We start from the raw sequence: 26439 nt of genomic DNA, 5'->3' as shown, positions 1-26439 counted from the left end.
TATTTTTTATTGAGATATGATTCACATGCCATAAAAATTCACCCTTTTAAAGTGTATGTCAGTCATTTTTAGTACATTCCCAACATTAGACAACCATCACAGTTTAATTCCAGAACATTTGCATCATCTCAAAAATAAACCTAGAAAAGAATCCATTAACAGTCACTCTCCATTTTCTTCCCACCTCCAGCTCCTGGAAACCTACATTCTGACTCCTAGAACGACTGACTCTGGACATTGGATAGAAATGGAATCACACACTGTGTGGCCTTCTGTGGCTGGCTTCTTTGACCCGGCATCATGTTTTCCAAGGCCATCCATGCTGCAGCCTGGGGCACTATTTCACTCTTTTTGTAGCTGAATACATTATGCAAATATGCTACATGCTGTTTATCCAGTTAGCAGTGATGGACATTTGAGCTATTTCCCCTTTGGAGTTTTTATGAAGAATGACCTGCTGGAGGCTAAGTACAGTAGTTAGCATAATAGATGCGAGAAATTCCTCAGAAGGCTGATGGACATCTTCAGCAGGGCTGAAGATCTGCATATTATTACCTACTGCCCAACAGCTGAGGGGATTCCCCTGACCTGATGGGCCTTTGTTGTTTACCAGGCCTCACCTTTGATGTGTATGTCTGCTTTGCTAAAGGGAAAATGTGTGAATAAAAAGCCCTGGGTGCGACATTCGGGGAGCCCACTTCACTAGAAAGTAGAGCCTCCCCTGGATCCCCCATGCCTCCCAAATTTTTATTTCTTATCTAGTCTTTCAATTCATCCATGTTGCAGCCCTTCTCCAGATTCCTGGACCCTTTCTGCGAAAGACTGCGGCAATGACCATTCATGCACAGTTTTTGTGTGGACCTGTGCTTTCCGTTCTTGTGAGTATACACCTAGGAGTGGAACTGTTGGGTCATGTGGTAAATCCCTGTTTAACATTTTGAGGAACTCCTTCCAGACAGTTTCCAGAGTGCTCACAGCATTTTACATTCCCATCAGAAACGTAAAGATCCACTTCCTTTACATCCTCATGAACAACACCTGTTATTATCTAATCTAATGGGTGTGAGGTGATAACTCATTTCCCTGGTGACTAAAGATGTGAGCATCTATTCATGTTATCACTGGCAATCTGTATGTCTTTTTTGGAGAAATGCCCACTCTAATTATTTGCTTATTTTTAATTGGGTTATTTTTCTCTTTATTATTAAATTGTAACTTGAGACCTGGTGCACAAAATTCATGAAGTTGGGGTGGTCCCTTCAGCCCAGCCTAAACCCTCTCCAACCCAGGACCCCTTGAGGGATGTCCGACTACCGGTTGAGGACCCTTCCCAGGAATTGGGCTTAAACCAGCAGTCAGACATCCCTCTCGCAATTCTGGACGATGGCTCCTAATTGCTCACCTGCCTACCTGCCTAGTCACCCCTAACTGCCCCCCCACAAGCCTGATCATTCCTCACTGCATCTCTGTGCCTGCCTGATCAACCCTAACTGCCTTCCTGGTTGCCCCCAACTGCCCCTCCCTCCTGGCCTGGTCACTCCTAACTGCTCCCATCCCACCAGCCTGGTCACCCCTAACTGCCCCCCCCTGCCAGCCTAATTGCCCCCAACTGTACCTCTCTGGTGGCCTAGTGACTCTCAATTGCACTTCACCTGCTGGCCTGGTCACCCCACACAGTCTGCTTGTTCAGTCGTTTGGTTGCTCCTCACTAACCCCCCTGCTGGTTTGATCATAGGCAGCCATCTTGTGAGAGTGTGAGGGTTAATTTGCATATTATCTCTTTGTTATATAGGATAGTTTTTATATATTCTAGATGTAGCCCCTTATAGGATATATGATTTGCAAATATTTTCTCCAATTATGTGGTTGTCTTTTCACTTTCTTAATAGTGTCCTTTGAAGCACAAAGTTTTCATTTTGATGAAGTTCAATTTATATATATTTTTTTTGTTGCTGGTGCTTTTGGTATCATATCTAAGAAACCATTGCCTAATCTGAGGTCACAAAGATTCACCCCTATGTGACTGTGAGTTTTATGTTTTAGTCTTGTATTTAGGTCTTTAATCCATTTTTACTTCATTTTGATATGTGATATGAGAAGCAGTCCCAACTTCATTTTTTTGCATGAGGATGTTTAGTTGTTCCAGCACCATCTGTTGAGGAGGTATTTGTCCATTGAATGGTCTTGAGGCTTTTGTCAAAATAAATTGACCATAAATATATGGTCTCTCCAATCGAGTCCATTAATCTATACTGTCAAAGAAAGAAATTTTAAACTTAATGGTTTAAAGAGTTTATTTGAGCCAAGGCTTGAAAGTCAGACCCATACACAAAATCTCAAAGGATTGAGAAAATGCTCTGGATAATGGCAGTTTTTCAGCTCATTTTATACATTAGAATCAAAGGAGGAGACATATGGAGGGTTACATGAAATCCACTAGATGAAAGAGGCAGGAAAAAGTAAAATGGGGACATCTTCAGGATTGAGTATAAAATAGAATGGAGAAATCCATACTTCTTTTATATTGGTGGGTGCAAGATAGTTAACATTTAACATACAACATTTAGAGAGGTCTGTGGATAAAAAAAAATAGCAATGAAGAATGTTGAGGTCACTTCATCCCAGTAGCAGGGTGTCTATCTCTGAAGACCTGCAGAAGAGCACGCTCTGACATCTTCAGTATGTTATCCTAGACTCACAAAAGCAATGGATAGGACTTCTTAAGGTCAATATTGATTTATCACATAGATCTAGCATATGACTTTGCACTATGACCTAGTCAATTAGGAATGTTTATTATCAGAACATCTTATATGGTTACTTTGTTAATGAACTAGCCAAGTCTGCCCTGTAGCGCCTTCACTCACAATGTCTGTACTTAGGCCAGTTGTCTTAAAATTGGAATGTGTGAGTCCTCTAACATTGTTCTTCTTTATCAAGATTGATTTGGCTACTCTGGGCATGGTGGCATTTTTAAATTATTTGACTAGTTTATTTTATTATTCTGTTCTTACTTCCTCATTAGAATGTAAGCTCCAGAAGGCAGAGACCACCTCTGTTCTTTAATCCCCAATTGAATCCTCAGCAATAAGTGAATAGCTGAAAACTTAATCTTTATAATGAAAAATATTAGAAACAGCCTAAATATTCCAAAAATGCAATTATAATACATTAATAGAACAGAATGTTACATAATCGTTAGAAACCACATCTCCCAAAAATAGTTAATAATTTGGAGAATCATTGAGCCTGATGTCAATTTTGCATAAATGAAAATAAGGAATAAGAAATATTGTGGAAATTTAAATTAGAGTTATCATGGAAGATTGTGATTACAAGTGATTTTAATTATCTTCTTTATGCTTTTCTCTATATTCTACATTTTCTGCAGTAGTATATGTTTCTTTCATAAAAGAAAATTGATCATTATGAACTGAAAGGATCCATATTAAGTGTGTACAGAATTCTAGATTGGCCATAAGAGTTGAAGATTCTCTTTCTAGGGTTTTGTTAGTGGACACGATCCCTAGTGACCTGAATAGCTTCAGATTCTACCCTGGGAGATGGCCACATGTGATGAATTGTTCTTGGGGAAACTAGGGGTCAACATGTGGGGTATGAAGTACACTCTTGAAAAGCTCCTGTTGGGAGTCTCATCTCTACCTTGGTGAATCATCACTCAGCCTATGAGAACCCAAGGCTAATGGTAGGCTCTGAACTTCACCTCTTTCATCCACATCCCAGTGGTTACTAGTACTCCTGAGCACATGTAAATGCTTCTACCAGCTATCAAATGAGTGAGAATGTCATCGACTTTTAAATGTGTGGCAACTATAATTTTAGGTCTGAAAAGTCCTTTAGTATTGCTGAAGCTAGCCAACCATCTTAGCAAGTTTCAGGTCAGCCATGATCGCTCTCCAGAATATATAACATGGTGTGTGTAGTTCTATTTGTTGTTGCTATTTAATGATTTGAGGCTCCAAAAGGTCTGATTTAGTGATGCTAAAGTTAACACTATTTGTTACTAGATGCCCAGTGCACGAAATTCGTATATGGGGGTGTCCTTCAGCCCAACTAGCACCCTTTCCAATCCAAGACCCCTCAGGGGATGTTTGACTGCCAGTTTAGGCCCGATACTACAGAAATTGGGCCTAAACCAGCAGTCGGACATCCCTCTTGCAATCCGGGACCACTGGCTTCTTCCTAACTATTCATCTGCCTGCTGGCCTGATTGCCCCCAACTACCCTTCCCTGCCAGCCTAGTCGCCCCTAACTGCCCTCCCCTGCTGACCTGGTCATTCCTAACCACTTTTGCCTCGGCTCCCATCATTGTGGCTTTGTGTAGAAGGATGTCCGGAAGACATCTGGTCTAATTAGAATATTACCGTTTTATTAGTATAGATTATACAACATAAGCTTTAAGGTAGAATTGCATTAGTAGAAATGAAGAGACATTTCATTAAAAAAAAATGTATATTGGTTTGATATGATTTGAATCCACTAGTTTATGACAAAAATCAAGTCTTTAATAATAGGATTGCTTGCCCTAGCTCAGGGGTCTTCAAACTATGGCCCGCGGGCCACATGCAGCCCCCAGGGGAGTCTGATCCTGCCCGCCAGGTTTTTTGGGCAGTGAGCACAGCCAAGGTGTTACAGTAGGAATTAGTAGTTCATATAGTCCGGCCCTCCAGCTCTCTGAGGGACCGTGATCTGGCCCCCACTTTAAAAAGTTTGAGGACCCCTGCCTGAGCTGGTTTGGCTCAGTAGCTAGAGTTTCAGCCTGAGGACTGAAGGGTCCCAGGTTCAATTCTGGTCAAGAGCACATGCCTGGGTTGTGGGCTCAATCCCCACTGTGGGGCATGCAGGAGGCAGCCGATCAATGATTCTCTCTCATCATTGATGTTTCTATCTTTCTCCCTCTCCCTTCCTCTCTGAAATCAATAAAAATCTATTTTTTAAAAAAATAAAAGAATAAGATTGCTTTGCTATCAAAGCCAAGTAAGGTGTGTCATTCGTTGTCCTTGATGAAGTCTGAGCAGCTCAGTTGCTAAGCGACTTCACTGGGTTCTTATCAAATAAAATCCATGGAGAAGCAACTACACCCACCATGCATTTAGGCTATAAAGACCAAAAGTTGGGGAGGATAGAGTGCTTCTGGGGTAGGAGATAGTGAGGGTTAGCAGCTGGGAGGTAGGGAAGATGCAGGAATGCCCAGTGCTTGGAAGCATCTGAGGGTCTGGGATACGCAAATTAGCTGGGGGAGGGGTCAGGCCCTGCGCTCCAAGAGGTCAGGTTCAGAGGGAGGGCAAGGGTGCAGTTCTGGGGATCCCCATCCTGTGAGGCTCCTCCTTCATCCCTTCACCCCCTAACCTGTCCATTTGGATAAAGGGGGTGGGAAGCAGGATGCCCCTCAGTCCCGGATCTCTCCCAGGGCAGTGGATGAGTGTTTGTATTGGTTTATTTGATTTTTCTTACACTTTGAAGGGGGTGGCAGGGGAGTGTCTGCTTGCTCACCAGAGCTGCCCCACGTGATGCTTTTTTCCTTCTTTCCCTGCTACCCCTAGTTAACATGCATGAGATCACCAGGGATGAAACTGGGGCCCCCATCATATTGCGTGGAGATTGCACCCCACAGGAACCTGCCTGATCCAAGGAGGGGTGGAGTCATTCACTGCGGGAAAGGCTCAATTTAAACAAAGCCACCACCTAGATAGGCACTGGCTGAGCCGTTTGCCGAGGGTTTATCATCCCTTCTGGCTGTTTTCTTGGAAACCACAAACTCAAGATAGCAGAGCCCGGGCCACCCCTGCTGTTTTAGTAAATTATTGGGCAAAATGAAGCTAAGCCAACTTCTGGTAATTAAAAAATTACTATCCAGCAGGGAGGATCCAAGATGGCTGCTCAGGTAGACACCTAACCGCAGCAGCACCCAACAATTTCAATGGAATACAACTAAAATGTAGAGTGGACATTGCCCAGAGCTACAGGTAGTCAACTGACTGAAAATTTTACAACAAGAAGGAAAGAGAAAACCAGAAGGAAAATCAGAGGAGCTGAAAAAAGCCTAAGGTACGGAGACATGCTGCGTGCACGCACGCGCACGCGCGGAGAGATCACAGCCGGAGAGGAGGAGAGGGCTGGGTGCTGCCTGGCGTTCCCTAGCAGGAAGGAAATAAAACCCCCAGCCTGGGCTGAACCCCCGAACCGGCAGCGCTGAGCCCCAGTTATGGGCCAGACCCTGGGGACCCAGGCTCGGGCAGGGGGAGACAGGGCTGTGAGGCGGAATCCCAGGGGAGCGGCGAAAAGCAGGGGCCCCGGAGTCGCACACATTGCTCGCAGAGGACGGAATGTTGACTCTGATGCTGGATTTCCCTAGCGGGAAGGAGACAAAGCCTCCGGTGGTGCTGGGCCCCACTCCTGACCACCCCGAACTCCAGTTCTGGGCCAATCCCTGGGGACCCAAGCTCAAGCAGAAAGAGACGGGGCTGTGAGGTGGAGTCCTGGGAGAGCGGTGAAAGGCCGAGCCCCCAGAGTCGCCCCTGGAGTCACGCACATTGCTCGCAAGGGAAGGAATGTTGACTCTGATGCGGGATTGCACTGGAGGGAAGGAAACAGGAGCCCCAGCGGCTCAGGCAGGGGGAGGCGGGGCTGTGTGGTGGAATCCCAGGGGAACGGCGAAAAGCGGAGCCCCCAGAGTCACGCACATTGTGCGCACAGACGCGCACATTGCCCGCAGAGGACAGAATGTTGACTCCGATGCTGTATTGCCCTGGCAGGAAGAAACAAAATCTCCGGCGGTGCTGAACCCCACTCCCGACTGCCCTGAACTCCAGCTCTAGACCAATCCCTGGGGACCCAGGCTCAAGCAGAGGGAGACGGGGCTGTGAGGTGGAGTCCTGGGGGAGCAGCGAAAAGCGGAAACCCTGGAGTCGCGCACATGGAGCGCAGAGGACAGTCTGTTGACTCTGATGCTAGACTCCCCTAGCGGGAAGGAGAAGAAAAGCTCCAGACTGGAGGAACGTGATGAGGAGCAGGAGCCCCTGCCGGACACCGGCCAGCCAGGCGCCAGCAAGGAACCGGGCAACGGGGTCCCCGGGGGTGGTGGTGGGGGGTGCCCCCGAGCCTTAGACCGCTGAGCGCTGGCAATGGAGCCGAGGCCAGGGGCTGCTTCCTGGGAGGTGGTGCAGACCCTGGCAACAGGCTGAAGCAGTGCAGGAGCCCACGGAGAACAAAGGGGTGCCACAGGCCAACCTGCTGAGCTTCCAGGACAAGGAGGAAGAAACCGAAGAAGTTCTCAATGTGAAGAAATCAAGGGAGAGCAAAAGATAGTAAAATTACTTAAGAAAGAACACAAAGAAGATCTTGAAAAATCAAAGACTAAGTCAGAACTCAACTCAGCAGCCAACATTGCAACATAAATGCGTTTTTAAAATAAAAAAAAATAAAAAAAGGACAGAATGTTGGAACAGCGGTGGCCAGGCCTAGAGTGGCCAGGCACAAGGCAGTGGCAGCCGGGCCTGGAGCAGCAATGGCCAGGCCCCAGAGCAGCAGCAGCCAGAACCAGAGCAGCAACAGCCAGGCCTGGAGCAGCCAGACCTGGGGCAGTGGCAGCCAGGCCTGAGGCGGAGGCGGCCAAGCCCAGGGTGGCCAGTCCAGGAACACCCAGACCCGGAGTGGCCGGTCCCAGAGCAGCAGGGTCGGGAGCAGCCAGGCCCAAAACAGCAGTAGCCAAGCCCGGAGCATCCAGGCCGGGAGCGACCAGGCCGGGAGCGGCCAGGCCGGGAGCGGCCAGGCCCGAAGCAGCCGGGCACAGAGCAGCCAGGCACAGAGCAGCCGGGTCGGGTGCGGCCAGGCCTGGAGCAGCGGCTGCCAGGCTGGGAGCGGCCAGGCCCAGAGCAGCAGCAGCCAAGCCCGGAGCAACCAGGTCGGGAGCAGCAGTGGCCAGACCCGGAGCAGCTGGTTGTGGAATGGACCAGAGCAACAGAGGCCAGGCCCGGAGTAGCCAGGCCTGGAACAGCTCGCTCCTCGCCTGCCCCCGCCCCAAGACTGCCTCTCAGACATGGCTGGAAACTTTTGCGGGAACTTGAGGGTCTGCTGAATCAAGTGATGAAGGCTTAGATCTGGATATGTTGAGTTAGTATAGCACTGGGGTGTTGATCTGTGAGTGCCTTGTGCGGGGCCTGGATGAGGCTGGTTGACCTATTTGGAAATGTCTTTTGTGTGAAGTGTATCTTTGGGCATGTGGAGGTATTATTGATATGAGAAAATGCTAAGTAACTGATTTACTATCTGAAAAGGGATTTACTATCGGGGAAAGGGAAGGAGGAAGAGACTGAACATAAACTGTGCACCTATGGATGAGGACAATGGGGGAGGGGAAGGGCATGGAGGGTGGGGTGGGAACCTGGTGGAGGGGGGAAGAAATGAGGAACCTTTGTAATAATATGAACAATAAAGATTGATTTAAAAAAATAATAATAATAATAAATAAATAAATAAATAAATAAATAAATAAAAATTACCATCCACACTAACAGAATAGGCCATACTTATTTGCATTAATTTGGCCAATATTGTTAGTAATTTCATTTCAAAGGTCATGGAAAAAAAGTGGGCATTAAAAAAAATTAGTAAATTATTGGGCAAAATGAAGCTAAGCCAACCTCTGTGCAGCTGAACCTCTCGCAGGCTTAGTGCCAACAGCAAAGTCCCCAGTCCAGCGCCTTTTTCCCTGAAGACTCCCCGGGTTCTGGGCCCCAGTCTCAGTGCCAGGCCCCACTGGTCCAGACTGTATCTGGATGTTTCGCTTTGCATTTCAATCAGACCCCTTTGCCCAGAGCCTGCCTCACTTTCCTAACTCTTTAAGAAGCAGCCTCAGCCATGGTCTAGACTGGAATGACTGAGGACAGGGCCTGACTGCCTCAGAGCCTTGCCATGCTACAGGATCTGTGGAGAGGGCATCTGTTTCATTGCTGCTCTTGGTGATGTCTATCGTCTCTCTTTTTATCTTTGTCAATCTTGCTGGGTTTCTCCATCTTATTGATTTTTTTCCCCCAGAAAATTTGATTTTTTTTCCCTAGTAATTTTCTTTGTTTCATGTCATTGATTTCTGCTTTTATTTTTGTTATTTCTCTCCTGCTGAGTGCTTTGGTTTTATTTTGTTCTTTTTTTTGTATCTTGAGATAAACAAATTATTGGTTGGAGAACTTTTCTCTTCCCAGTATAAGCATTTGGGGCTATAAATTTCCCTCAGGGCATCATTTTAGCTGCATCCTACATACAGGGTGGGGTGAAAGTAGGTTTACAGTTGTTCATATTAAAATAATACAATAATTAATAAATAATAATACAAGAGTAAACTCTGTGTTTCACATACTCACAACTGTAAACCAACTTTTGCCCCACCCTATATTTGTATATGCTGTAGCCTCATTTTCACTCAATTCTATGTATCTTTAAATTCATTTGAAATGTCTCCTTTGTCCCATGCAATATTTATGGGCATGTTGTTTAATTTCCAACTGCTTGGAGCTTTTCCTGTTGTCCTTCCTTGTTGATTTCTAATTTGAATACATTGTGGTCAAAGAACACACTCTGTATAATTTCAATTATAGTTCACCCTTGGACAATACTGGCATTAGGGACCAACTCCAAACATTTGAAAATCTGTATATACCTTTTGACTCCCCCAAAATTTTAATAACCTACTAAACAGAAAGCCTTACCCATAACATAAACAGTTGATTAGACATATTTTGCATGCTATATATATTATTTTCTCTATTCTTACAACAAAGTAAGCTAGAGAAAAGAGAATGTCAAGAAAATCCTAAGGAAGAAGGAATACATTTAGAGTATTTATTGAAAAAATCCACATTAATTGGACCCACTCAGTTACAACTTGTGTTGTTCAAAAGTCAATTATATTATAAATTTGGTTAGATTTTTTTTATGGCTCAAGATATGGTCTATCTTGGTGGAAATTCCATGGGCACTTTATAAGAATGTATATTCCACTGCGGTTTCATGGAGCACTCTATGTATGTCTACCAGATCCTGTTGGTTGGTTATGTTCTCAGTTTTGTATAGCCTTGCTGATTTTCTGCAGGATATCCTATTAATTGCCTACAGTGGGCTGTTGCTGTCTTCAACTATAAGTATGGCTACCTACAAGCATTTCCCCACTTGTTTTGGTTACAAGAATGGGTTCATATGGCACACACAGTGCTTCATGCTCTTCTCACCCCACAATGCCTTGTGAAAATCTATTCCAGTCAATCACAATAAAACTCTAATTCACTGTTTTAATGATTGCATATTACTGCATGGTGTGAATGCACCAGAACTCATTTCACAATTCTATTTTGGGACATTAACTATGTTTAATAGCATTATTCCCAGTTGCCTTCTCAAATGCAACTCTCAGCTTGACAGAGGCTGATGATTGGGAACTCACAGCAGTTGAGTGGCCTATAGTAGGCCATGAGGCCATGGGTGCTGGAAGTGAGTCTACACTGAGCCTTTTGTTATAAAAAAAAAAGTATGATTCTAAAAATCATTAATAACACTGCTTTGTAGATCATAACGAACAAGCCATAAAAAAAGCCCTGTCATCCCTTCTTGGGAAAAAGAGTACTGTATTTTAGACAAAGATGAATGCATCTCTCAGTAGTTTAGGCATATGAACTAAGGCTCAAATTATTTTTAGGACAGGACAAAACTCTAAAAATGGAATATACACCAACCCAAGCCAAAACTCCAATTTCACCACATTCTTCTTTTCCTTTTTTTTTAATCCTCACCCAAGGATATATTTCCATTGATTTTTAGAGAGAGTGGAAGAGAGAAGGAAAGACAGAGATAAATATCAATGTGAGAGAAACACATTGATTGCTTGCCTCTTACATGCGCCCCAACTAGGGCCCTGGCCTGGGAGGAGGCTGCAACCGAGGTACATGCCGTTTGAAGTACTTGGGTAAAAATTGCTGTTTAATATTTTAACCTTGCTGTTTTGAGTTCTGTACTCATTTAAAAGTTATTTTGATTTTCTGAACTTATGTATGCTATACCAATACTCCATGGATGATGGTTTGAATATCCCATTGATTGTGATCTCACTGGTTACTGAAGCACATTCTTCTGGGACCCAGGACAGCTCAATTGTCCTAAATTGTCTCAGTAGCTACAGATAACGAGTTCCTGTTGACTCAGTGGTCCCAGAATCTGGACAGCACAATTATTCTAAATTGTCCAGGTGGTCCATCCCAGATAATGTGTCTTGTTGATTCAGCGATACATAGATAACTAAGTTGCTCAAATTCTGCTTCTGTAAAATCGAGAAACAGGTTCCTCATTCCAGATCCAAAGATATATTTTGTGATATTCTGCCAACATAAGCCAGATGTGGCAAGCTGTTTGGGCTACGAGATCTAGAGAGCTTTTGCTTCCTCGTATGCCACTGGCCGTTAATAAATGACCCCATCATTTGACTTTTTTGAGGGGTCCTATGTAAGATGGGGGTTACATGATAACACCTTGACCTGAATCAAACCAGGGATCCTTCAGTCCGCAGGCCGACTATCCACTGAGCTGAACCGGGTAGGGCATCACCACATTCTTTACGTGGGCAGTCTCTTCGTTGCAATTTACAAACTAGGATACAAACAGATAAGAGAATGCAGGAGACAGTGAAGTCAAGACAGTCGACAGAGTGACAAGTGTTTAGCCTGGAGAGGAGATACATCTCAGCTCCCTCAAGGACTGTCACCTGGTGAGGAGAGGTCAGCCCTGCAAGCAGTCACCAAGTACCACACAGCCAGGGCCAGCACTGGCCTGGCTCTGCACTGGAGAGGAGCAGTCCTGCTCTCAGGCTCCAGCTCACGTTACTGACCAACAGCAGCTGCTGGCGCTTCCCTCTGGCTGTGGCTGGTGGGCAGTAGCAGGTCTTTCCCATCCCCTGGGCTAGTGCTATGCCCATGCCCACCTCCAAAACCATTCTCACATTAGTTCTCCTGCCTTGAACATTCTCTCTCCACCCACCCAGAGCTGGACAGTCCCTCAGGACCCAGAAAATATCCCGCCCCACTGTGAGCCTTTCCTGATAGCTCCAGCCCCTCGTGAATCTCTCACCCAGTCGTACCTCCTTATTGAACATAATTTTTTTTTTTTCCAAAGGAGCAACTTGACCTGATCAACTGGATTGCAAATTCCTTTTGGAAAATTGCCCTGAACCTCCTTCACAATTTACAATTCCTTCCAGAGGACAGGCATGCAATGGAGCCCTCAGAACACACTTGCTGCTACACTCACCTGTCCATGGGCTTTAATTAGAGATTTGGGGGAGGTGGGGGGGAGGTCAGGAGCTTGGCTGTTTGGAAAGATCCTAGTGAAATCTGGCTACACGATATTTTAACTTAATAATTTTCACTCATGGCTCTTGTTAAAGTAGGTTTTCTTACTGAAATCCTTCTGTAATTAGTTTTAATGAGAAAAGGCAGAAAAACCAGAATTCCTGGGTCTGCTAATGATGCTGCTGACTTATGGCACAGCCTGCAGACTGAGTGGCTATGTCGTGCACGCCAGTCACAGAAACAGCAATTACCAAGCGGCTCTTCAGTGTTCATCACAGGCTGTCTCTCCAGGGATGTCTTGGGAAGGATGGTTCCCACCCTTTCCCCTGGGGCACGGCCTTCTGGCAAACACAGGATGATTGCCCTGAAAAAATGGACAACGGATTCATCCTGGGTTCTCGGGGGCCCAGTGCTGGGCATCTTGTAGGTTCCCACTGAGTGTGCATTAAATTGGTGAAAAGAAAGACGAATCCACAGAGCCCTGGAGACCTTGAGGAGTGACTGCTAACTCTGCCCTCATGGGAGAGACAAGAGAGAGCAGATCCTGGTCTTGAGAGCTGACAGATTTCTAAGGTGGGACAGAGAGAGGGGCCCAGAGCAAAGGCCATAGGAGCAACTGGTTGAGGGAAACAAGTTGTTTCAGGCAGTGGAGTGTTGGGGATTGATGGTCCGGGAAGAAGCACAAACCAGGCAGGAAAGTTTGTGCCTCATGATGAGGAGTTTGGATTGCATCCCCAAAGTGAAGCAAACAGAGCTTTAAATTAGAAAAATGAGATAAGTATTTTACATGGACAAATAATTCACCATATTAACAGGAAAAATATGAAAAATATATATTTATCTTACTATATGGTAAAAAATAAATAAATAAAAATAAAAACCTTGAAAAAAATTCAACAATCATTCGAGACTTTTTTTTTTTTTTTATTTGGAAAACTAGGGTTGCAGGAATTTTTCTACTTGTGCAAGTGCAAGTGTACATCATAGTAAATACCCTCCTCAATGGGTGAGTACGGGAGGCCTCACTCTGTCGCCGGGAGTGGAAAAGTGACCTTCACCAATAAAATTATCTTTGTGGCCGAAACCAGTTTGGCTCAGTGGATAGAGCATCGGCCTGCAGACTGAAAGGTCCCAGGTTCGATTCCTGTCAAGGGCATGTACCTTGATTGCGCCCCAGTAGAGGGTGTGCAGGAGGCAGCTGGTCGATGTTTCTCTCTCATCGATGTTTCCAGCTCTCTATCCCTCTCTGTAAAAAATCAATAAAATATATTTATTTTAAAAAATTATCTTTGTGCTCTAGATCCTGCCAAAGCCATAAGAACAGGATTAATATTAGTTAAACTTATTGTATACACAGGCCAAAATGTGTGCCAAAGAGGAAAGATGCACAGAGAATATTCGTTATTTTATTATCTGCACGTCTAACAATAGGAAATGATTTGAAAAACTATTAGCACATCCATATATTTGAATATTAAGCAACTGCCAGAAAGGAATGTAGAATTGCAGGTGCTAATTTGAGAGATTTCCAAGTGAAAAGAGCAAGGCACAGAGCAATCCGTGTAGAACATTTTGCTTTGTGTAACAGAAAGAAGAAAAAAGATAAAAGGAAGGAAGAAAAAGAAAATATAAATAGCAAATGGTTAAGGAAGATTATTTCTGAAAGGAAGGAAATTAGACTTATTGGGAGCAGAGCTGAGGGGAAACTGTTTGCAACATTTCAGTAAAACCATATAATACTTTTCTCAAATTTAAAAAGAAGAGTCCTTCCCATCTGAAGACCAGTTAGTTAACTGTGACAATCACAGCCATAAATGATGAAAGTGTGAATCAGGACAAGAGAAAAGGAAAAGAAGAAAGACTTGAAACCCTGTTGATTAAAAACAAGTTAAGTGGTTGAGCAGATGTGACGGATTTAGGGGGAGGAGGTACAATGGCTCTGCAGTCCCGACTATGGGAAGCAGGCGAACGGTGACCGGGAACTAAGACATGTGCAGGGGAAGGCGGTGAGTTCACTCTGAGACGTGCTTCACGAAGGGCAGTGAAGCAGTGGGTGGGTGTGTTGCACAGACAGGAAGGGATACAGATCTGGGCTCAACGTAAGCCACTGGCCTTTGGCCCAAGCCACCATCACCCCTCCTAACTGTCTCATAATTGCCTCTATTTTCTCTGCTGCCTTTCCAATCTGTTCTCTACACAGAAGACAGACTAATCTTTCCAAAAGTCTCCAGTGGCTTCCCACTGCGTTTGCTTGGCACTGGCCTCCCTCCTAGGACCGCTAACGCAATTAGGCTTCCCCTAACACAACACACTCCAGCCAGCCACACTGGACACTCAGCTCCCACTCCCTCCTGAAATGGACCCAAACACACATACTCACGCACTAACGCACCTGCACACCTGTTCCACCCGTCTTCCTGGATAATTCCCATGCATGATTTGGGGTTCCCTTTCGGCATCTCTGGAGAAGCCACCCCAGACTTCCGCCTCCCACCCCCAATGTGGTCCCCAGTTTCTTCTCTCCTCTGTCTCCTCCACCGACACCAAAGAGCTGGAAGCATGCCTACATAATTCACCTTTGTCCCATCTCCTGGCTCCGGCCTCCTCCATAAACTCCACCACAGTAGCTGAAATAACTGACCAGCATGTTAACAGGAATAAATTCCTGAGTGACAGCCTGGAGGGGTGAGACTGTCACAAACAATATGGAACCAGGAGTGAGAGGAGGAGAGGGTGCACACAGCCTGGGGAGGCATCGCCAGGGCAGGTGCTGGAGCCGGGACACTGGGGGCCAGCAGTGGGCACTGCAGAAGGGGCAGGCAGAGGCCGAGGGGACGGGTTTAAATTTATCATTAGGGAATGGAAGAATCTCTCCCAGTCCCCAGCCATTTACCCAAAGCCAGTTGCTGCATGTCTGCGTGATAGGAGAGGAAGTGAGTGAGGAAGAAAGCGGGATGAGAGAGAAGAACGGGTGTGTGGAGGGAGGATGTGTAAGGTGCAGGAGACCTAAGGAGGAGGTCTAGCAAAGTACATTATTACTTTTAAAAAGGTAATAAATACGTAAAACTGCAACACTCCCTGTCCGGGAGGCATTTCACTGTCATCCACTCCACAACACTGGTACTGCACGCCCTGTGCCAGGAGCGGGGCAGCGGGACTGGCACCCAGCACTGCGAGGATGAGGCTTCTGTCCACAGAGCCCTGCGTCCTAACCGAGGGGGTGCACAGACCCGGGGGGGAGTGGGCGCAGAGGGGCGGAGCCTTCCCTCCCGGCCATCACGTGATGAATCTTACCTTCTCCTCTCCCGTGAATAAATGAGACTCTACAAATAAGGTTTTACGTGTCCCAGGGTTGCTGCTTCCAGTGGGAAAATCCCAGCTCGGTTCCTTGGATAGTACAGCCACCACGGCCTCGCAAACAGCAAACCGTCTAAAAGCAGTGTCTCCAAGCCGAGGAGGGCTGGACGGGGCGGGGAAGGTGAGGCTCAGGGAGAGCCAGAGGCAGCCAAGCTCACAGTCACCGTGAGGCCGACTCCCGGGCGGGCCCCGCTGCAGCGTAACATGATTCACGTGGACGTGGACAGCAGACGAGCTTTCCGGAATGTAGCTCAGGACACACCCCGTGCTCGGAGGCGGCTCCTCTGGCCCAGGCCCGCCCCCCACCCTCCACCACCACCACCACCACCACCACCACCACCACCACCACCACCACCGATCGCCACCCGAAGCCTGGCCCGTGAGAGGCCCAGCCCGGGCTGCTTCCATCTCTAGATGGAACCTGAGTTGCTCTAGGTTTACAAACAGGAGCACACGTCAAACCCCCTTTAAAACCCATGAGAGCAAACCTTAAACCTAGGAGCTGCCTCTGTAAATTATTACTTACAGATAGGAAAACAGCTCCTGGCTGTTCTCTCCAGCGGTGACTCACCGAATCTAGAAACACCTGTCTCCGTCCGGGGGCCTGACCCTGGCTGAGCTCCGGATCATAGGCACAGACAGGAGCCAAATGTCCCACCAGGGGCCGCTCCGCCCTGGCTGACAACCTCAGATGTGGGGCCGCATTCAGGGAGGCACAGGGGCTGCCACTCCAAGCCCCTCAAACCCTCGCCACCCTCGCCCCGTGTCTCCTTGTAAGCAGGGGTCATAGTTCATCTGTCTCACGCCCTGGGCTCCTCGTTCAATGTCCTCCCGAAGTAAACCTAAACGAATGTTTGAGGGATTTTTAAATGTCTCCCCATGGGGTGCCCACAGGAGAGACTCCTCCAGGCCAGCTGTTTCCTAGCTTCCGTCCCTGTCTCCACTATTCCGGGGACTCTGAATCTCCACAGCGTTTGGGGTAATCTGGTGATCACTCTGGATACGACTCCAAAAGAGGGTGCATACACTTGTGATGGTTCATGTCAAGTGTCAGTGTGGCTGAGTTAAACCAGCAGACTGAGCTCAGCAGATCACCCTCCCAGAGCAGTGAGCCTGGCCCGCTCAGCCCAATGCCTGAATAGAACACAGGCTGACCTTCCCCCAAGGTCAAGAATTCTCCCTCCCTAATGGCCTTCCGGCTGAGATAAGGCCTTTCCCTGCCTCCAGACTCAAACGGAAACAGGGGCTCCTCCTGGGTCTTGAGCCTGCACACCCTGAGGCTTAGCCACCCCCATCATCATAAGAGCAATCCTTCAGAGCAAATCTCTCTTTTTTTAATATATTTTATTGATTTTTTTACAGAGAGGAAGGGAGAGGGATAGAGAGTTAGAAACATCCATGAGAGAGAAACATCGATCAGCTGCCTCCTGCACACCTCTTGCTGGGGATGTTCCTACAACCAAGGTACATGCCATTGAGCAGAATCAAACCTGGGACCCTTCAGTCCGCAGGCCGACGCTCCATCCATTGAGCCAAACCGGTTAGGGCCAGAGCAAATCTCTTCTACACAGATGCACCCTCTATGGTTCTTCTTCTGAAGAACCCGGATGGTATCTGCTGTTAAAGTAACCTGGGAGGACAGCCACTCTGAAAGGATGGCCTTGGTGCTAGAGGGGCGCCTGGGCCAGGAGGGAGGGGGACCCAGTGGAGGCTGAGCAGGTGAGCCTCCCACCTGTCATCACCTCTGACATCACCTCTGACATCACCTCAGGCTGCCAGAGTCATCACCGCTGACATCACCTCAGGCTGCCAGTGTCATCACCGCTGACATCACCTCAGGCTTCCAGTGTCACCACCGCTGACATCACCTCAGGCTGCCAGTGTCATCACCTCTGCCATCACCTCAGGATGCCAGTGTCATCACCTCTGCCATCACCTCTGACATCACCTCAGGCTGCCAGTGTCATCACCTCTGCCATCACCTCTGACATCACCTCAGGCTGCCAGTGTCATCACCTCTGCCATCACCTCTGACATCACCTCAGGCTGCCAGTGTCATCACCTCTGCCATCACCTCTGACATCACCTCAGGCTGCCAGTGTCATCACCACTGACAGTACCTCAGGCTGCCAGTGTCATCACCTCTGCCATCACCTCTGCCATCACCTCAGGCTGCCAGTGTCATCACCTCTGCCATCACCTCAGGCTGCCAGTGTCATCACCTCTGACATCACCTCAGGTTGCCAGTGTCATCACCGCTGACAGCACCTCAGGCTGCCAGTGTCATCACCACTGACCAGGTGCCCCACCTCCTCCAGCACTCCAGGGACTCTGAGCCTCAGGGGCCTGAGAGCCCACAGCACTGTGCTGCCATGTTTGGAACTGCTATTAAGCCCAATCTGCAACGTATTCATAAAAAACTCGAGCTCTGTCCGGGCACTGAGGCAGGAGGCCCCCTGAGCCCTGCACAATTTGGGGAGGCAGGGGTGCAGAAGGGGTGCTGATGCCATAAACCAACCCCTGATGAAGCTGGGTGCAGGGTGCCTGCAGGCTCTGGACCATTCTCATTGACTTTGATGGTGATATGTTTTGTATGCTGCATGTATGTTGAAAAATCTCCATAGCCAATGTTTACATTTTATAAAGGAAGGTTTACTAAAAAACCAGCGGGTGACATTGTAAGTGTGCCCGACTGCAAAGCACAAGGAGGCGGACAGGCAGAGTCTGGCGTTAGAGTCAGGGCAGTGGGTCCATCCTGGCACGGGTCCCAGCCTCCCAGGCTGTTCCTCTCGCCATTCCTACCGCACAGGAAGGACTCGGTGCTGGGGCGATGCCTGTTCATCCCCACACCGTCCCCAGGCCCGGGGGCAGGCTCTGTTCCCGCTGACAGGCTGTGGGACAGGCTGAGCAGCAGCTTTCTGCTGGGAGCTCAGAGGGTCTTCACTGAGACCAGGGCAAGGAGATGAGAGGGGAAGTGCCCAGCTCTGCGGGCAAAGGCTCCTCAGGACCCAGCATGGCACGGCCGGCGGACAGTGTGCACACACCGTCCTCCTGCCCGAGGGGACCTGTCCCGGAGGCCGGCTCCTCACACACACACACACACACACACACACACACCTGTCCCCGGAGGCCGGCTCCTGGCACACACACACACACACACACACACCTGTCCCCAGAGGCTGGCTCCTCACACACACACACACACACACACACGCACACACACCTGTCTCCGGAGGCCGGCTCCACACACACACACACACACACACACACACACACACCTGTCCCCGGAGGCTGGCTCCTCACACACACACACCTGTCTCCGGAGGCCGGCTCCTCTCTCTCACACACACACACACACACACACACACACACACACGTGCGTGTGTGCGCGCAGAGAGCAGCCTGGCTTCACTGCTCAGCCCAGCAGGGGGCACGGCCATCGCTCTGGGGGAAGCGGCGAGGCCTGGGTTACGCGCGGTTTCCGCTGGGCCAGGTGAAGGGCCAGTTCTTCTACAGACAAGAACCGGGCCATGATGCTCAGAGGTTTTGTCATATTTGAAACACAAAAAGCAATCCTATTCAGCACATCACCCAGACTGCCAAGCAGTCCGCGTGAATGGGCTTGACACAGCGGGTTTGGGTGAGCGGAGTGAAGAGAGGCTCCTCTGAGGGCGTTCGCTTGGGAAGCAGCACCTTCGGGTGACACCAGGAGGCTCCGGATCTGAAGTGGGCGGCACATGAGCAGCGAACTCTGGCGTTTTTCTCAGGAAGCTGTGGCTTGGAGGGTTTCGGCTATTCCCATCCTGCCAAGGGCACCGGGGACCCGAGGACAAGGTGAGGCCCAGCTCCCTCACCCCTCAGCTCTCCCTTCTTCCGGATCCCAGGTTCCCCACACTTTCCTGCAGGAGCCCAGGATCATGGCCAGAGCCCCGGACACCGCGGTGAGGTGTGGGCTGGCGGACGAGCTGTGCAGCCGCAAGGCCAGGCAGAGCCAGCTCCCGGGGCCAGGACTCACAGAGGCACCAGCTACCTCCCGCTGCCCAGGCCAGTGACGGAGGGAAAATGCCAGAAGGGTAGCTCTCACCCCGTGCCCCTTGCCCAAGCCATGCAGAGTGTGCCCCGCCTCCTCACAGCACTGCTGGGGCCGAGGGGTCAGTGCAGGGGGTTTGAGCAGACAAGAAAGGCAGCCACTGGTCCTCTCCTGCCAGATCCTGCCACCAGTTTCCCATTCCCAGGCATGGCCTACATAATATTTACCCCAAGCACGGCCTACGCTCTGGAGCAGAGAGTTACTTTCAGAGGATTAGCGTTTCAACAGCAGCTTATCTTTCAAAATTATTTTCTCTTAAGCTTGAATAGAAAAGAAATGGATGATATAATCAGGTATTCTAATATGGCATTTTCAATTTTCTAACAAGAAAGAAAAAAGTACCCAGCCAGTGTGGCTCAGTGGTTGAGTCGACCTATGAACCAGGAGATCATGGTTCGATTCCCAGTCAGGGCACATGCTCCATCCTTAGCATGGGCCATGAAGGAGACAGCTAATCAATGATTTTCATCATTGAGGTTTCTATCTCTCCCTCTCCCTTCCTCTCTGAAATCAATTTTAAAAAATTTTTAAAAAGAAAATAGTAACAGTGCAATCATGACAAGTTGTTCATGTGTGTGGTGAAAGGAGTGTATGTGGGGGAGTGTAGGGTTGTAGGGAGCCTGGTGTGTGTGTATGTGTATGGTCTGTGGCATATATGGGGTATGTATGGTGTGTGTGTTAGGGTATGTGATATATGTATGTGTATATTTGTGTGATATGTGTGCTATGTGTAAGGTGTGATGTGTATATGTTACAGTGTGTGGCATGTATGGTATGTGTGGTGTGTGTGTGTTGTAGGCGTGTGATGTATGTATGTTTGCATTGTGTGGTATGTGTGTGCTGTGTTTGTATAGTGTGGTGTGTGTGTGATATTTCCAGATCAAATTAATAATTCTGTCTATTAATCTCAAAGGAATGTTTTAAACTGTTTTTCAAACCATTTGGACAATATTTACATGTAAGCCATCCATATTATGAGAGTTTTCAATAATTTTAAGAAAAAAGTCAACTCTTAAAATTCTACTTTACATCAAGAAATGCTTTTTAAATCTATAATTAAAATAATTGTTAATATCCCACCATAACAGTACATCCAGGCTGTCTTGGAATAATTTGCTGACGACTGTTTAGTGTGGCTTCTGCTCACAGTTATGGAAGGAATGTGGTGCTAAGAAAAGGAGATTTTAGATACTTTTCTAGACACGGAGGCAAGTGTCTATAAAAATGCAAACTAAGAATAAATACGTTTTAGAGTAAGTGCAGCTTATAAAGACCATCTACAGAGAGCAATAGAACATTTATAAATGTTTTTTATACCACCCTAATATCATCAGATTCACAAATGAAAAAAAAATAAAATAATTTTTAAAGAGTTCTTGTAAGAGCAAGGCCATCTTTCCTAAAGAAGAGCAATCAGCATGGCAGGAACGAGTGCCGTGGGGTTTGATGGGTACATTCCTGGGAACAGCTGTGGCGGGCTGTCCGGGGACGGGGCTGTCCAGGGACAGCAGGCTGCAGGCTGTGGACCAGAGCACACCCTCTCTCCCTCCGCTGATGGCTCCGGGAGCACCAGCCTCACCTCTCACACGGCCTCGATTCCCCCCCGAGCACTCCCGTCGGTCCTAAGTCTGGTCACTTCTTACCCTGTTTTGCATGTGGTGTGGTGTGCTGTGATATAAAAAGCCCTTCTTTTGGGGACCCCCGGCACTGAGGGCTCACCCTGTGCAGCCCGCAATGTCGCCTTCCATCAGGCAGGGTCAAGGCTGAACCTCAAGACCATGCCCATCTTCAGACAGCTTTTACCTCTGCAGTGGCCACCCTTAAGACCTGACCGCCAGCTGCTCATGGCTCTCGCCTTCTGTGCCCTGTGATGTGCATGCGTGGCTGCATGTGGTGTGTGTGGTGCCCCTGAATATTGCCTTGAAACTTGCTAAAGACCAGCCGCAGCCCTCTAAGCTTGAATCCTACAGGAGCCTCGTCCACTCTAAACCTTAGCTTCTCCACCTGAAATACCTACTGCTCTTCAAATAGATGATCCATGCCTTCCAGGCCTCGTGTTTTACAGTTCCTACTTTCATGTAACTGAATTAAGTTGAAATATTTTGGAATACTAAATCTATGTTTAATATCCTAAAATTGTAAGCAGGTATTTCTATGAGTGAGAACTATGCTTAGACAGCACATGAATTTTCCAGGAAACTGAAAATCATTTGGGGGTTTTGTTCAATTAAGAAATAAATTTAAATCAAGAATAATAGCTCTGGCAGGTTTGGCTCAGTGGATAGAGCTGTTGTCCTTCGGACTGAAGGGTCCCGGGTTCCATTCTGGTCAAGGGCACATGCCTGGGCTGTAGGCTTGATCCCCAGTAAGGGGCGCACAGTGCAGAAGGCACCAATCAATGATTCTCTCTCATCATTGATGTTTCTATCTCTCTCCCTCTCCCTTCCTCTCTGAAATCACTAAAAATATATTTTTTTAAAAGAATAATAATGATAGGTTCTTTCCCAAACCCTAAGCCTTTGGGTTATACAACTGATGTGCAGTGATGTTGAAAGATGGCACTTTTTTATCTACCAGAGATCTTTACAAGTAAAGATGCCAACTATTCACAAACCACAAGAGGACTAAATGAAGGCGCTTTCTTTTCGGTTTTGTGATTTTTTTCAGGATGTTCCTGGTTGTACTAATAGACCAACATGGGCGATGTGGAAATGTGTGCCAACAGGGGCTCCAGGGCCACATGAACCAGGCATGTGCGTGTTTGGCCTTTGCTGTGAGATCTCAGAGCTCTCCAGGGCAACCTGAGCCTCTCTCCCCCTGATGCCACTGATCACCACCGAGGATGGACCAGGTGAGGACACGCGCACCGTCCAGCCACACGGGCAGCCAGGCCACTGCAGCCCTTTGGCTGAGGCAGGACAAGGCAGACCCAGCTCCCTACCTCTTTCAGTACCGGCTGCGGGGGTGTCTCACCTACAGCCACAGCATGGACCGGCAGGGCACTGGTCTTACATGTGGGTCGTCACTACTCAGTCACAACTGACATTTACAGCTGGAAGTCGGCCTTCATCTGTTCACCTTCACTCTTCATACAGCGAGAGCAAAGCCCTCAGCCAAGATGAATGATTTTTTTTTTAAAGGCAAAAGTTTGAGAATTTTCCCTCCACTTGAAAACTACCCTTTCCATTCAACAGGATAGATACATAAAGCTTCGCCTGGTTGATCTATTTTAACTGTAGCTTTTTTTTTTTTTTTTTTTTTGAGATAGCAATTATACTAATATACAGGAAGTAAAATATTCCAGGTATCACTGCTTCAACTCAAAGTCGCCTGGGTACTTCGTTTGGTTTTGTTTTTTGCTTGGCTTGGTTATATATGTTAAAGAAGAACTACAAAGAAAAATCTTTTCTCCTATAACAAATTCAACCAGGTGTGCATATTTTATGCTGACCTGCGTGCCTTTTGTAAAGCATATTACCAGTTTGCAGAGCTACTAGTCAGATGAAGATAAGTTAAAAAGCAGCTTTTGAGGCCCATTTTTAACGTCGATGATCACATTCCTTTTCGGTGCTTTTTACAATAGATAATTAAAGATAATCCACAAAGTAACAGTTTCCTTTAATATTTTGGTTCCAAAACTACCAAAACTACCAAGACATTTCACTTGCAGTTGTGATTTGTTGAATTTTTAAGCCAGCTCTGTTGCCAGCACCCGCAGAGGAGGCAGCCTGCGGGTTCTCAGGGGGCAGCACCTGGGGAAGATCTGTGTCTCCCTTCTCTTTAAATAAAAAGTCGTGCCTGGGGTGACCAGGCTGAAATAATGCACCCCTGCCCACTCCGGGGCCTGGAGATCTGCCCAGATGTGGCCAGCCCTTTGCAAGAGTGGGCAGGCCAGGGGGTCTGTGCAGGTACTTGTTACTTCAACACCACAAGATACTTGCCTAAGGGGAGGCTTTTATAGCCACATAGGACACCGTTTTATAATTCTTTGTGTCGGAGGGAAATCTCCTTCCCAGATGCTGCAGCTCAGCCCTCTCATTTGTTTAGCTGGAAGGCTGGTGGGTGGTGGTGTGGGGGGTGAGGTGGGTAGGGGTGGGGGGTGACAGCCCCAAATTTCCCTTCTGCTGCTGTAAACCAAAACCTTTCTGTATAATGCGAGGCAGACACCAAAGAAAGCCTCGCTGGGTGAAAAAGTGCAGCCTGTCTTATGTAAAGCGAGACAGCACTCGCCTGCGCCACGAGGGGCTGGGAATGCTGGCCCGGAGCGAAACAGCCCCTGCTGCCCGGGCAGGCACACAGAGGCCGGGCCACCCAGCTCTCCCCGGGGTGCTCACCGCGTCCTGGGTGGGCCTGGCGCCCAGTTCCAGGCACTGAGCCCGCCAGAGGGGCCCTGGCCCGACACTTGGCACAGCGAGGCGGTGAGGCTGTGCCAGGGAGGTGCGGCCAAAGGAAACCGGGACAGAGCGAAGTCACCGATTTTAAACCTCCTCCCGGCCGATTCGCCTGCTGTGTCGGTGCCGCGGCCAGGAGAGCCGGCCGCGAAGGAGGCGCACCCCCGGCCCGCAGGCTACCCCCCTCCCCCGGGGCGGACCGCCCGCGCCCGCCTCCCCCCCTCCCCCCGGCCCGCACCCGCCTCCCCCCGGCGGCCCGCACCCGCCTCCTGCCCCCCCCCCCCGCGGCGGCCCGCACCCACCTTGGCGGCGTAGGTGACTCCGGCGCCCAGCACCTGGTCGCGGGCGGGGGGCGCACGGGGCGGCTGGTGCCCGGGCCGGCCCCTCCCGGCGGGGCGCGGGGCCGGGCCGCGGGGCGCGGGGGGCGCGGGGGGCGCGGGGTCCGGGGCGGCCAGGCTGGGGGCGCTGCTGCTGCCCGAGAGCCGCGCGCCCCGGCCCCCGGCCGCTCCCCGGCCGCGCAGGCCCGAGCCGGCCAGTCTCAGGTGGGACACCCTGTGGAGCAGGTGGCCCAGGCTGCCCGCGCCATCGCCTCCGGGCGCCGGGCGGGGGGCCGCCGCCGGGACCTTGCCGCCGCCGCTGGCCGCCAGGCTGTGCAGAAGGTCATCGGCCGAGGCCACCGAGTCGTTCCTGAAGCGGCTGTACTTGGCGCGGGGAAGCATGCCCCCCGCGGGCTCCCGCATCCCCGGCGCTGCGGGGGCGGGCGCCGCGGCCCGGGCAGACTCGGCGCCCAGACGGCGCGGGGCCCACGGGGCGGCGGGTCCGGGGGGCGGGCGGCGGGGCGCCGGGCTCCCCCGCTAACGCCCGGCGCCGCCGCGGCCGCGCAGCCCGCACCCCGAGCCCGGCTGCCCTGGGCGGCTCGCGCGCTTCGCCAAAGTCATAGTTTCCTCCCGGAGCGCCCGGCGACTCCCGGGCTGCTCCCCGCGGAAGCGTGACTCCCCGAGCGGAGCCCCTTCGCCACAAGGCGCGCTGCGATCACTTCCTGCGGGAAAGAGAGAGAACAAGGAGCCACATACACCCACCAGCGCCAGAGCCAATCAGTTCCCACATCTCCCTCTTCTGCCTCCCCAGGTCCTTCACCCAGCCTCTCCCTCTCCCGCCTCCCCAGATCCTTCTCCCCAGATCCTTCTCCCCAGCCTCTCCCTCTCCCGCCTCCCCAGATCCTTCTCCCCAGCCTCTCCCTCTCCCGCCTCCCCAGATCCTTCTCCCCAGATCCTTCTCCCCAGATCCTTCTCCCAGCCTCTCCCTCTCCCGCCTCCCCAGATCCTTCTCCCAGCCTCTCCCTCTCCCGCCTCCCCAGATCCTTCTCCCCAGCTTCTCCCTCTCCCGCCTCCCCAGATCCTTCTCCCAGCCTCTCCCTCTCCCGCCTCCCCAGATCCTTCTCCCCAGCCTGGCTGTTCACCTCCCCATCCTCCAGAGGGGAGCCCAGAAGAACCAGGCTCCTCGGATGGGCAGAGGAACTTTCGGAGGCCCAGGCCCTGTGCCAGGCTCTTCCCCAGCCCCCTGGGCGAGCCTGCGGATTCTGCGTTAAAATGTGACGAAGCTTTTTAAGAAGCAGTTGTCCAGCGGATCCCCATGAATTCCGATTTGGAAAGCAAGCAGGAACTGTTACATAGCAAAATAAAAAGCAAAAGAGAGAAATACTCACTCCCAAGTGAACATAAAACACCGGTTTTCTGGGTTTTTCTTTTCAAATCCACAATGCAGCCGTGACAAGTGTCTTTGTGGCGAGGCGGTCTGCGTGTGAACCTGTGCGCAGGGCGGTGCGGACCCGCCCCTGCGGGTGTGCTCGGTCTGCGGCCGCCTGAGTCCCAAACCTGCCGCCCAAGACAAGACGCGGCTCTCCTGTGAGGGCAGCAGGCTCCTGAGCTCCTCCAGAGGGCTGTGCTGGGGCTGTATTCCAGCTGAGTGTGCTCAGTGTTCTCAGCTGGGCTGCAGCCTACCGGGAGGGGTTGGGGGGGGGGGGGCAATGCAGCTGCTCCCACAGATCACCGGAAAAGGCCTCTTCTCAGGACCACCCTGCACAGGCCTCCTTCCTCTCAGGGAGCAGGGAGTGGGGAGCCCCGGAGGAGCTACGGGCTCGCACCCTCCACGCTGTCCCCACGGGCCCCGCCCTCCTCCCAGGGCATCCACAGCCCGCCAGGCACAGTGCTGCCGGCTCCCTGGCCAGGCTCCCAGGGCCTCGGTGCAGGCA

The 26439-nt window shown here is 49.8% G+C and overlaps 1 protein-coding gene across 2 annotated transcripts in view; it reads right to left on the bottom strand.

The window, feature by feature from the left end:
- The window catches only part of SHC3 (SHC adaptor protein 3), a 138041-nt gene extending 112054 nt beyond the window's left edge, over positions 1-25987 (bottom strand). For both annotated transcript variants that reach the window (XM_084899077.1, XM_084899078.1), the window contains exons 1-2: positions 25894-25987; positions 24491-25227 (exon numbers count right to left, since the gene is read on the bottom strand). In XM_084899077.1, the coding sequence (XP_084755203.1) occupies positions 24491-24928 (438 nt within the window). In that variant the 5' untranslated portion in view covers positions 24929-25227; positions 25894-25987. The remainder of the gene's footprint in view (positions 1-24490; positions 25228-25893) is intronic.
- Positions 25988-26439: the final 452 nt, after the last annotated feature.

This window comes from Pipistrellus hanaki, assembly GCF_964339955.1.
Source record: "Pipistrellus hanaki genome assembly, chromosome: 11".
In the NCBI taxonomy this organism is placed as follows: domain Eukaryota; kingdom Metazoa; phylum Chordata; class Mammalia; order Chiroptera; family Vespertilionidae; genus Pipistrellus; species Pipistrellus hanaki.
Note: the sequence above shows the minus strand (reverse complement) of the source record. Positions and strands in the feature narration are given on the sequence as shown.